The sequence below is a fragment of the Xenopus laevis genome, chromosome 2S, assembly GCF_017654675.1.
Source record: "Xenopus laevis strain J_2021 chromosome 2S, Xenopus_laevis_v10.1, whole genome shotgun sequence".
Classification (NCBI taxonomy): Eukaryota; Metazoa; Chordata; class Amphibia; order Anura; family Pipidae; genus Xenopus; species Xenopus laevis.
Window position 1 is genome coordinate 3,004,165 of NC_054374.1, and position 13,559 is coordinate 3,017,723.

At 39.5% G+C, this 13,559-nt stretch overlaps 1 protein-coding gene across 1 annotated transcript in view; it reads left to right on the forward strand.

Annotated features, from left to right (window-relative positions):
• The first annotated feature begins 7,981 nt into the window (after positions 1–7,981).
• rpa1.S (replication protein A1 S homeolog) overlaps positions 7,982–13,559 on the forward strand; it is a 33,800-nt gene continuing 28,222 nt past the window's right edge. Inside the window, exons 1-4 of the mRNA XM_041583312.1 lie at positions 7,982–8,137; positions 10,907–10,954; positions 11,038–11,116; positions 13,223–13,331. Coding sequence (XP_041439246.1) covers positions 8,102–8,137; positions 10,907–10,954; positions 11,038–11,116; positions 13,223–13,331 — 272 coding nt within the window. The 5' untranslated portion in view covers positions 7,982–8,101. The remainder of the gene's footprint in view (positions 8,138–10,906; positions 10,955–11,037; positions 11,117–13,222; positions 13,332–13,559) is intronic.

The window sequence follows — 13,559 nt, forward strand, 5'->3', positions numbered from 1 at the left end:
GGAGAAGTCCCAATGATTTTTTGATGTGCGTTGGGTTTCGTGCAATACCTCGTTTTCCGAGTTTTCAGGGAAAAAACATAATAATTCTGAGTTTTCTGATGAAAAATACCAAAAAATCTGAGTTTTGGGGCGAAAAATCTGAAAAAAATCGCTGATTTTTTCCTACTAAGCAAGTTCCAAGCAGATTTGATCTGAGTTTTCAGCAGAAAATGTTGAGATAAAATCGGACTTTGATAAATAACCCCCTAAGTGTACGTTATAGGCCCGTTGAAAAGAAATTCATACAAGAAACTGGGAATGAGCAAAATGATTATGCTATTAACGTCTGGATTGGCTCCAAGCACTTGTCAGGTGATTGTTGGAAATGAATCACCTAAAGTGCCAAAATCATCTTTTATGCCACTGCCTTAATATGTCTTTAGCTATGAGTAACCTCTTCTTCATCCCCCAAAGAATATTTAAATAAAAGTGACTGAGCAAAGTAACAAGTTCAATATAATATTACCAGTATAGTTTAGAAATCAGTGGTAGGTGGGAGAACAAATATTCCAAAACGCAATTCACTTTTAAAACGTGGCTTGTGCGTTCATACAGCGTGAGATACATTTTCTCTTTCTACAAATAAATGCTCCACTCAAGTGGATTTGATTAAATTTGCCTAATGGTGCTTTTCAAAATATATGACCACTTAATGAAAGGGGAAAGAAATGGATTCAAAAAGAAAACAAATCAAAAGATTTATACATTTAGTCAAATAATGGTAGTGATAATAAAGGGTGAAATACAAGTTCTAAATTGATTGTTATAGCCATTAAGAGTTCAATTAAGAACACAAAAAAGTCATCAAAAACCAAATGAATGGCTGAGTTGGCACCCCCAAACAAATGATTACAGAAAACGAGCTACAGAAACATTTAGAGGAAGCGACCAAATGCACTTCTACTTGCTTAAGAGCAATTAAAGCTTCAGATATTCACATTTTTCTGTTATTTCAGGCTGGGAAAGTCAAGAATATTTATAGAAAAGGTCCCAATATAAAAACCTAGGAAGGTTATAATCTCACCAGTAATATGTGGGGTCCTGGTGCTCATGCCCCAGACCTACAGCTCAAGGTGGAGATATCCGACCAAAGGAGAAAATGGTACTCACAGATCCCACAAACAGGCTTGGAAAAGAATTCACAGGGACGGTATGTACTGTGCCCAGAAGCATTGGCTTCAATGCCATTCCCTTGTTTGTTTAGTCCAAGAAATATAGACAAACCGAGCAAACGGCATTGATGGCTCATATTAAAGATATTTTCTTTCACTGTGCTAAGGAGCTCATTCCATCTGGAACTGTTAGGGATAGTTCTGCTCCAAATGCCTTTGGTTGGAGGTCATTGGAGGAAGGCTTGGGTCTCCACTAAAAAGACATACATCAGGGATGGAAAACATTGACCCACAAACTGCAATACCCAGGAGAGACTTCACAAAAGCAAATATTTTTACATCTATAACTGCTGTCTCGTTCATACTATTCAGAATTTCTGGAAAGAAGGAAGCAGGAAGAAAGAGCAGTATCTGGTTATTTGGTCTGTCTATAGCCCTTTCACTTACATTCACTCTGAATTTCATTTGCGGAATTTCTGTCCGGCTGCATCTGTCTGGCTGTAGGGCTGTATATTCTGGTAAGGGAAAGGCAGAGATCACTTCCTCGTCACCCATTAGGGAAATTTCCATTCAGCGCATATATATAATTGCCACTTCAAGACGTTCACTAATAGAGATGTGATTAAGTAATTAATTTGGGTTTCATATGCAAATTTAATTACTCGTTAGTGACTTATTTCTGAGTGCTTAGTAGGAAAACTCTCTCTTTCAGAGACAAATAAGATGCTGAAGAAGATTTTTAATCAGAGACTAAGGGCACTTCAGCTTGTTGTTTGGAATAACCCCTTTTGTCATTAATAAATATATTCACTGTTATATTATTCATAAACTAGAGAGGGATGTATGGCAGAGCATCCTGGGGTGATTCAGCTCACAGTGGGAGTTGTAGTATCACATCTGGTTGAGGGCTGAGTAGTGATAATCCTGCAGAAGAACCTTAGTTGATTCCCCATCTACATAAAAGGGGGATGAGCAGGCAAGAAGATGATGGCATAAATATCAAGGTCGAAATCCAGGCAATAAATCAAGGTCAGAGAGCAATCAGCATAGTCAGGAACAAAGCAAGAAGGCCAAAATCCAGGAATCAGTCAGTAGAGAATTGCAGAGCACCCAGGAACACTAAAGAGTTGAACTTATATTTTGGCATTGAACCTGGGTCTCTCGCGTTTCTTTATTTAGAATTTTTACATCAAAACGTGGCATGATGACATCACTATGTACCCATTGGTGTTGCCATTTTGCAGAAGTGGAGCATTCCGCAAAGGAGCGGTGCTGACAGTTTGGATGATCTGCTCCCCTAGTTGTGGGCGAAGGCGACATTGCACCTGAGTACTCTGTGCAGACTGTTGCCAATTCCAAAATTAGTCTATTGTGCTAAATATAGGCCGAAGGTTGCGGTACAAGACGTTAGGCAATAGAGTAGTCAGATCAGGCCGGGTCGGGGCAGGCAGAGAATAAACGTAGTCAGGAAGGCAAGGGTCAAACCAGGAAGTCAATAAGAGGGGTTAAGCAGAAGAGGTCGGTATTCAGGCAAGGGTTAGGATCCAGAGGTCGGAATAGTCAAAAGCCAGGCAGGGGTCACAACAGGAATCAAACAGGTTCAAAACAGATTAGCAAAAGCTCAGATAGCACCAGGAACAAACTCCTATAACGGGCAGTGTCTAAAAATAAAATGTACCTTAAAGTACTTTAAAATTTCGCGCCATTGCTCGCTGCACCTGTGCCTTTATAACACAAGGAGGTATGCCGCGTGCGCCCTAGGAAACCAGCGCTGAATACATTCATGGCGGGCGTCCCCGCCGACCCCCACAAGGGTAAGATTTTATTACAGGTGCCTTATAGAATTCATAAAGGTTTACAATGCAACCCCCTCCTATTCCTATAAACTTTATAACCGCGGGTCATTAGTAATTATTACATTGACTAGTATAAAGGAGGGACACTTGTGCACAATTAACCGCATAATAAAAATGAATAAAAAACATTTATGAAAAAATAAAGAAAAAAAAAATGAATGAATGAGTAGAGTATGAGTAAGTGCCCACTTCAGGCACGAAATGCGTTAGGCTTACATATGTCCTAATAAAGTCTTTTTAATTTTACAAATACTTTGGCTACTGTTTTACTAGTGGATGGTCTCTTCCTATATTCAAATTTTCTACACTTGTGCACACATACTGTACATCTGTACCAGGCAGTGATTGAAAAATACGCCATAAATACATTTTGCTTTGCAGACATATGAAACTGCCACTTTAATTACAATAGAAATTGCTTAAAATGTCTCTAAAAGCCCCATTACCTGAAACGACTTTTGCTGTCACAGTCATTGTGATACACAATCAGACTGCCAGGGAAAAGGAGGAATGATCTCCCATTGCTGTAGGCTGCCAAACACACAGAGCAGAAGAATGGATCAATGTAATGTATGAATGTAATAATCATGAGACGTAAATGGTTTTAGAACCCAAAACAACAGCTTAAAAACGCGCATTGTTAATCATAGAGAAATTATAGTTATTTTCTTTTCTGGGGTTGCTGGGTTTTCATTTTCTTTATCCTTTAAAATTATAGTATAACACATAAATATCTTTTGTGCTAAAAGTTCTGAAAAAGGTCAACGTATGATGTACATGAGATGCCTGAACGCTTTACAGAGTTTTCAAAAACAAAGTTTAATGCCTTTTGCAAAGATTGATAATAAAACAGAGATGTTTTCAACTGTGGCTTTTCATCTAAATAGACCCAACATTTTGTTTGCGCACAAGTGATGACTAAGTAATCCCTACCTCCTATACAGGTATGGGATCCATTATCCAGAAATCCATTTTACAGAAAGCTCCAAATTATGCTCACATAATACTCCATTATAATCAAATAATCCAAATTTTTAAAATTTTCATTTGGCTTCATTATATATTGACTGATGCATTAGTTGCCCACTTTATGTGTATACGGACTGCCTGTTCTGGGTTCATTTATATTACAGAAAAAAATGACTAAAATGCTCAGTTGCTATGTATCCTCCTCGCACACGAATTCTGCAGGATTTACTAATACTCTCTTATAGAAGGGCATTTTATCAGTTTTCTATGCGAAAAACATTTTCCAGTGAGAGTAGTAAAGAGGAGGATTGCGCTCCCTACTACGGTTATCTGGGCTATTGCCAGATAACCGTAGTCTCAAAAGCTGCTTGAATTCCTGCTTAGTAAATCAGAAAATACTAAACTAGCATGTTGATCTAGGGATGGCAGTGAAGATACTTGGATATGTATTTGGAGATAATATATGTCAGTTTAGGCTCTGCAGATAAGTCAATTCTATAGCAAGCTATACCTACACACCTGAGAGCTCACTTACTAACACAAGAACAATATAAAATGCAATGTTTTTCAGCACAACAGCGGATACCTGGTAAATAGCATTCACTCCAGCTTTTGAACGATTAATGACGGCACATGTCAGACTTACCAGTATAATCCAGTCGTAGAAGGAGCTGGAGTGGTGGATAGTGAACCCACAAGCGCCTCACACAACCCCTACCCACCTGGTGTGGAACAGGGAGTAGAGTTGTGGAGAGTAGCCAGTGAGGCGATCAGCGAAGTACAAGGGATTAAGCAGAATCGTGGTCAGGAGGTCCGAGGTCAGAAGGCAGGCAGCGAGATTCGTAAACGATGAGGCAGGCAGATAAATCGAGACAGGCAGCAAGAATCACAGTCCAGGTACAAGCAAAGGTCAATAACAGGAATTCCAGAAGTGTAGAACGCTAGGATTTCAGTTGGAACAACCTATAACCAGGCAATGCATCTCAATCTGGATCAGGTTTAAATATTGTTACTTTGGCGCCAAACTGGCGTCATTCCGCTGACGTCGCAGTACTGACGCCAGCACGTCCATCTTAGGCGTTTCCGCCTGCGTCCTCGCGCCCATCGCCGGCGTCCCGCGCCTGACAGAACGCCGTCATGATTCCTTACAGCATAGACAATAAATACTGCCTCTGCTAATGGCACCCACTTATCCTACTGTACACTTCTTTTACCATTACTTAGGAAAATCCCCTAGGGTTAACACCACCTATGGGCTGGTCTATTCCATTGAGGCAGTATGTCCCCATCCCATTAACCATGCCCTGGCGAAATTAAGAGATTGGCCAGGCTTAACAAGTGTCCCCTAGTTTTTTAAAATGAGAGGGATCCCAAAAAGCAGCCACTTTGGACCACAGTTTCTAGAGGGTGAGGTTGGTGTTGAACATCTGGAGGCTTGAGGCCTCGGTAGCAGAAATGCATCTACAAGGTAGGCCTAGAAAGTAGCGATAGCTCACTCTAGGAGTAAGAGATAGGCCATCACATGGTTAGCAGAGCAGCCAGAAGGTCCCATGAAAAAGGTAAGTACCCCAAAAGCATAGGCACTCATGCGGCTAGGCTCAGGGATATCCCAAAAGATAATAGTATAGATAGTAGTATCTAGTAGTATATATAGATAGAAGTATTCCTTGGTATTTGTTGTAGAGTTAGGTGGCCATATAGTTACATAGTTAAATTTAAATTGGGTTGAAAAAAGACAAAGTCCATCAAGTTCAACCCCTCCAAATGAAAACCCATCATCCATACACACACCCCTCCCTACTTTTAATTAAAATTCTATATACCCATACCTATACTAACTATAGAGTTTAGTATCACAATAGCCTTGGATATTATGTCTGTCCAAAAAATCATCCAAGCCATTCTTAAAGGCATTAACTGAATCAGCCATCACAACATCACCCGGCAGTGCATTCCACAACCTCACTGTCCTGACTGTGAAGAACCCTCTACGTTGCTTCAAATGAAAGTTCTTTTCTTCTAGTCTAAAGGGGTGGCCTCTGGTATGGTGATCCACTTTATGGGTAAAAAGGTCCCCTGCCATTTGTCTATAATGTCCTCTAATGTACTTGTAAAGTCTAATCATGTCCCCTCGCAAGCGCCTTTTTTCCAGAGAAAACAACCCCAACCTTGACAGTCTACCCTCATAATTTAAGTCTTCCGTCCCTCTAACCAATTTAGTTGCACGTCTCTGCAAGTATTCCATATAAAGGCATTCCACCATATTTCCCTAATGTAATACTCCTCTCCCAATTGAGCTCCCAAGGCTGCCAAGATGCCAGTAACCTAGATGCCAGCATTTTACATTTGTGTTTTTTTCAGTTTTTTTTTATAACTTCATACATACTTTAGGAATACATAGGAAGAGATCACCTGGCCAGAAATACTGCAGCTCTAACTGTAACAGGAAGAGATCACCTGACCAGAAATAGATCTGGTAGATCTAAGAACAACACTCAATAGTAAAATCCAGGTCCCACTGAGACACATTCAGTTACATTGAGAAGGAAAAACAGCAGCCTGCCAGAAAGCATTTCTCTCCTAAAGTGCAGGCACAAGTCACATGACCAGGGGCAGCTGGGAAATTGACAAAATGTCTAGCCCCATGTCAGATTTCAAAATTGAATATAAAAAAGTCTGTTTGCTCTTTTGAGAAATGGATTTCAGTGCAGAATTCTGCTGGAGCAGCACTATTAACTGATGCGTTTGGAAAAAAACATGTTTTCCGATGACAGGATCCCTTTAAAGTCACAGAGTTATGCAGTTAGGGAAAGGGCAAATAACACTTCCCTACAATGGCAAGAAGTAAAGAGGCATATTTAATATTGAAACTCTATTTTTTTTTTAAAAAAAATGAAGACTAACTGACAACTTTCGATTGAAGTGGAGGGGTCAGAGAGGAGAAGCTAAAGCCTCACACAATATCCACTGTGTCCCTTCACTGTAGCAAATGTTACAGCCTGGGAAGCTCCTCCCTGTTACACCTCCTTGTTATTTCTCTCTTCCCTCACTCTCCTGTTGACTCCTATTACAGCTAGTAACCTATCTCTAGCTGGCCTCATTCATGGGGTCCCTGCTCCCCGACACTAGAGGTTCAGCTCCCTCTAGGGCAAATTGCCTTTACTGGGCCTTGTTGTACCCAGGCTCCCCTGGAACAGCCAGCTGCATCAGCAACCAGAAGCCAAAGAGGAAGCCCCACCCCTTCTCACTCACTATACCAAAGTGTGACAGGAAGTGGTCACAGCGCCTCCTGGCCAATAGCACAACTATGCAAATACAGCTAGCTACATGGGCCTCTGCCTAGAAACTATGGTGATCAGGAAGTGTAGGGAATTAAAGCCATAGGGGCACATTAACCCTATGGGTGTCTACAGTTGCTATGGTAAGTTGGACCCTAGCAACCATATTGCTGAAACTGTAAACTTGAGAGTTGACTAAAAAGTTAAATAACCAGCCAAAAATAAAAAGAAGATTTCTAGTGGGCAGGGGACAGGCCACACAAGCAGCTCACAGAGGAAGGATTAGGACAGGGGGAATTGATGTAACACTGCGGCTGATGACTTCTTGGCTATGTACCTGTTCTTTATAGGCTGTTGAACCCGACATACTAACTCTTCCACATTCAACCAGGACCTGTCTCTCTCTCTCTCTCTCACTCACTCTCTGCTTTTCACTCAGTTCTGTCAGTTTTGGCGCCACTGCGACGTCACCCCGCCAGCCAATAACATTGAGCTCAAATGTTCTCTCAGGCCGCCATGATTGTTGATGGCAGGCCAATTAAGGTCTCCTTTTTCCGCAGAACATCTGGAGGAACTATATATATTTTAAAAGGGCGTATTGGAAAGGTCGTATTGCCCTACAGTGAGACGACATTTATTCCGTGAAAACATTTGCCAGAGCTAAAGAAGGACGGACGTTGTTGGCGACGCACGGCTGATGACGCAAGCGCGTAGTCGGCCCCTACGTTCCTGTGCGTGGGATTTGGCGCCAGGTTAAGTGCTGGCAGAAGGCTGGCGCGCGCGGGCTATAGTGTGTCGCAGTGAGTGAGACAGAGAGGAGAAGTGGTGTCCCGAGAGAAGAACTAGTATGGCTCTTCCACACCTCAGCGAGGGCGCCATCTCGGTAAGTGCTGAGCTGTACAGTATATACGGTAATGACGTGTGTCACGTGTTCTCACACAAACCCGACACCTTGTCTCCAACTAGAGACTCCTCACTTGTACTTTATCATTGTCTGTAGTGAGACAAGCACGTGACCATCCCTTCTACACAAATAAACCACGTGTTCTCCTTTAAATTAACTCCCTGATATTGTCACACCATTGCCTTTCATTATTTCTGCTTTCTGACTTATTTCGCTTTTTATTCAGCTGCTCTCCACTGTGTAATGTCAGCCATCTGGTTGCTAGGGTCTAAATTCCCCTAGCAACCATGTATTAATGTGAATGAGAGGCTGGACTATGAATAGGAGAGGCCTGAATAGAAAGATGAAAGATTTCCACAGGTATGTGGTTGCTAAGGTCCAAATTCCCCTAGCAACCATGCACTGATTTGAATAAGAGACTGGGATATGAATAGGAGAGGCCTGAATAGAAAGAGGAGGAATAGAAAGTAGCATTTGTTTTTTTAGATGGGGGTCAGTGACCCCCATTTGAAAGCTAGAAAAAACAAAAAACAAAGGCCAATTGAAAAGTTGCTTAGAAGTCCTATAACATATGAAAGTAAACATTCATTCAGTCCTTATGTCCTGTATATAGTGTTGTCTTATTGTGCCGCTCTATACAGAGCTCATACATCATTTACTTTACTTCCTCACCCACTGCACTTTAAAGGGCAAGTCAAACCCACAATAAAAATGTCCCTAATCAGAGAAAACATTATTCTAAGCAATTTTGCAATACAGGTATGGGATCCGTTATGCAGAAAGTTCCGAATTACGGCAAGGCAGTCTCCCATAGACAACATTGTAATCAAATAATCCAAATTTTGACAAAGTGATTTCCTTTTTCTCTGTAATAATAAAACAGTCACTTGTACTTGATCCCAACTAAGATATAATTAATCCTTATTGGAGGCAAAACCAGCCTATTGGCTTTAATTCATGTTTATATGATTTTCTAGTAGATTTAAGGTATGAAGATCCAAATTACGGAAAGATCCGTTATCTGGAAAACCTCAGGTTCTGAGGATTCTGGATAACAGGTCCCATACCTGGGTACATTGATTACAAATTATCTATGGTTTTTTATTTATATGAATTGCTATTGAAAGCAGTGTCAGTCCCTTTCTATTCTCTGCCCTGATAACTGCTGATACAATGTAAGACAAGCAGCTGATTAACAGACCTGACTTTTCTGATGGGGAACCAAGACTTTTGCAACATTGTTTAAAAAGTAAAAACTGGGAGTTAAAGTGATACGGACGCTAAAAAACTACTTTTTAAAATATGAATGTACATTAAAAGTCACCTATAGGTCATTGAGAGGTTTTGTTTCTGTAATTATAAGTTGCTAAAACCTGACTATTTGCCAACCTGACTGTCACATCTCAATCTGTCAGTTAGAGTTTCTAATGGTAACGGACTTCTGCTGCACAAATATGGCAGCCCCCTCATACAGGAACATGGGAGATCTGACAGGGGATGTAAAAACATTGTGCAAATACTTTATGGCAAAATTATAAGTAGCTTCCAAAGGCAATATTAGGATAAAAAAAATAATTTCTGGTGTCAGTAACTCTTTAAGCAAATACTGCTTTCAATTTTGCAATTGTTTTTACAAATAACTTTAAAAGCACTGGGAATTTGTAATCAATGTATATTGGAAAGTTGCTGAGAATTAGGTTTTATTTTGGTGACTTGCCCTTTTTAAATCCAATGTCCCTGTTATCTGGATCTGAACCTAAAACCTCTGCATAAAACACACAGCTTTGTTTTAAAAATAAAGATTAAAAAGAGGGGCTCCCCCATGCATTGACCAGGGTTGTGTTTATTCTCCTTAAAATTGATGCAATGATGTCACTACTTAAAGGGACCCTGTGTCAAGATGAAACGGGAACCATAGTGCACGGATGCAGTGTTCCACATAACATGGCTACCTATTTCAGGTGCTTCGATGTTTACTTTAAATTCCACCTGTACTTGTTATCTCATGCTACTTTGCAGTTGTGTGTATATTATATATTCACCCTGTCTGTGGACACTGGGGGTACTTTATTTATTATAATACACAAATTTCAGTGAGTCATGTGACAGAAATGACATCACTACTCACCGTTTATAACTGATTACATCAGAACTCACCGTTTATAAGGATATCATTTACAAGATATTAATGGCTTTTGTGTATCATATAGTGAATAAAGTAGCCCCTCTTGTAAAATATAAGGATATTATAAGTTACAGAGGAGTTTCATGACCATATAAAAGTACGAGGCTGAAGGCCGAGTGTTTTTATACAGGTCATGGAACTCCAAGGTAACTTCTAATATCCTCATATTTTACAACTGGGGGTACTTTATTTATTATAATACACACGTTTCAGTGAGTCATGTGACAGAAATGACATCAGAACTCACCGTTTATAACTGATGACATCAGAACTCACCGTTTATAAGGATATAATTTACAAGATATTCATGGCTTTTGTGTATTATATAAATATATATATAAACATACATGCACCAATTTATTGACGGTACTTTTTAGATCAGTCTCTATACCTATTGTACGTGTTGAATGTTATACCCAGCAATTCACAATCAAAGGGAAAATGTAGCAGACCGTTCTGTCCAGATCCTTCCATTGTACTGTAATAATCTGCTAAACATGAAAAAAATAATTTCAGGGTGTTTTTATCATTACTAATGTATTAATTTATTTATATATTTTCAGGCTATGTTGGGTGGCGATTCTTCTTGCAAGCCAACTCTGCAAGTGATTGTATGTATATTATTTAAGCTTTTTCCAATGAGTCTTCCATGAGTCAAGCAGTTCCGATAATGTGGATTTATTTTTCTTTCTAGAATATCCGCTCAATCAACACTGGAAATGGCCCTCCACGTTATCGCCTCCTAATGAGTGATGGCCTCAATACCCTTTCTTGTTAGTAATGTATATATTTTTACACAATTAAAATCATATATTTAAAGGGATGGTTCACCTTTAAGGTAACTTTTAGTATGTTATAGAACGGCCAATTCTAAACAACTTTTGAATTGGTTTTTATTATTTATTTTTTATAGTTATTTGCCTTTTTCTTCTGACTCTTTGCAGCTTTCAAATGGGTATTGCGAACCCCATCTAAAAAACAAATACTCTGTAAGGCTACACATTACTTGTTATTGCTACTTTTTATTACTCTTATTTCTATTCTGGCCTCTCCTATTCATATTCCAGTCTCTTATTCAAATCAATGCATGGTTGCTAGGGGAGTTAGTACCCTAGCTACTAGACAGCTTATAATGCAAATTGAAGAGCTGCTGAATAAAAAGCTATATAACTCAAAAACCTGAAATAATAATAAAATGAAAAACAATTGCAAATTGCCCAAGAATATCCCTCTCTACATCATAATAAACGTTAACTCAAAGGTAAAGAACCTCTTTAACATTTATATTACTTAACATAGGATAAAGTTTGCACTTGCTACAAGCTGGAGCCTATTAAAGAACAATCTATATGGTGAATCTGTTGTGCCCTTTGCATGGCGCGTTCATTCCAGGGTAAATAAACTTCTGTCAAATTCTATCAAAACTGTATTTAGGCCTCCTGGGCAAACTTGGTGCCTTTTATTTCATAACCCCCTTAGTGTGATGTTAACAGTGATATTTTATACACATTATAACTGCTTTGCAGTTTGAGAAGCTAACTGGTTGCTATGGTCCAATTTACTCTAGCAACCAGGTAGCAGCTTGAATCAGATACTAGAAGTTAAATAGAACAGACTCTGGAGAAGTTGACTAAATTAGTGTCAGGGCAAAGCTGGTAAATTTAAAGGGGTGGTTCATTTTTTAGGTAACTTTTAGTATGTTATAGAATCGCAACTTTTCAATTGGTCTTTATTATCTTATTTTTTTTATAGTTTTATGGTTATTTGCCTTTTTCTTCTGACTCTTTGCAGCTTTCAAATGAGCGTCACTGACCCCTTATAAAAAGCAAATGCTCTGTAAGGCTACATGTTAATTGTTGTAGCTACTTTTTATTACTCTTCTTTCTACTCAGGCATCATATTCCAGTCTCTTATTTATATCAATGCATGGTTGCTAGGGGAATTTGGACGCTAGCTACCAGATTACTTATAATGCAAATTAAAGAGCTGCTGAATAAAAAGCTAAATTGCTGTATATACTCGAGTATAAGCCGTCCCGAGTATAAGCCGAGGTACCTAATTTTACCTGCAAAAACTGGGAAAGCTTATTGACTGGAGTATAAGCCGAGGGTGAGAAATGCAGCAGCTTCTGGTAAGTTTCAATCAAAAAATTGAGGGTTTCTGCTCCCATTGGAGGTGCCGGCGACCATTTCTCGGACGCCGGCGACCATTTCTCGGACGCCGGCGACCATTTCTCGGACGCCGGCGACCATTTCTCGGACGCCGGCGACCATTTCTCGGACGCCGGCGACCATTTCTCGGACGCCGGCGACCATTTCTCGGACGCCGGCGACCATTTCTCGGACGCCTATTTTTGCGCTTGACCCGAGTATAAGCCGAGTTAGTTTTTCAGCTTTTTTTGGGGGCTGAAAAACTCTGCTTATACTCGAATATATACGGTACTCAAAAACCTTAAATAATAAAAATGAAAACCAATTGCAAATTTTCTCAACATCCCTCTCTACATCATACTAACAGTTATCTCAAAGGTGAACAACCCCTTTAAGTTATAAAAGTCGGTGGCGACATGTGAAGAACATAAGTAAATCAGCAGCCAGCTTAGAAATAAAGAAACATTTTGCATTAATTTGTTTTCTTCTAGCAGCCAAAGGGGATCAGGGTGTTGTAAATTGTTCCAAATCTGAAAGGGATGCTGTTTGCAAATCAATCTTGCAGTTGCTTCCTTGTTAACATAAACAAACTAAATGCAAAATGATTCTTAGTGCTGGTGTTTTTGTGATGCTTTCTGCCTCTGGCTCTGAATGAAAACATTTAATTTGACCCACTGTAATTAAGTAGTCTCTTTCATCCATTTTACAATTATTTTTCACCCATGACAGCTTTTATGTTGGCAACCCAGCTGAACTCCCTTGTGGATCACAATCTTCTTGCCACAAACTGTATTTGTCAGGTGACACGGTTTATTGTAAATAATCTGAAAGATGGAAGGTAATGTGACGTTTTATTTTTTAGTCTTTTCTTCTGCTCATTTCTGTTAGAGAGGTGCAGGAAATGTATCAGTTCTTAGAGATCTTCCTGCAGCTGATAACATTTTTACCTTTGTATAGCAGAAAACATTAATTTCCATGTGAATAGAATCCTGCTATTTCACCAAAATATAGTAAAGAGCATTTACACACTGTACTACTTAAACACAGTTTAAGGTTCTCTTGTAGA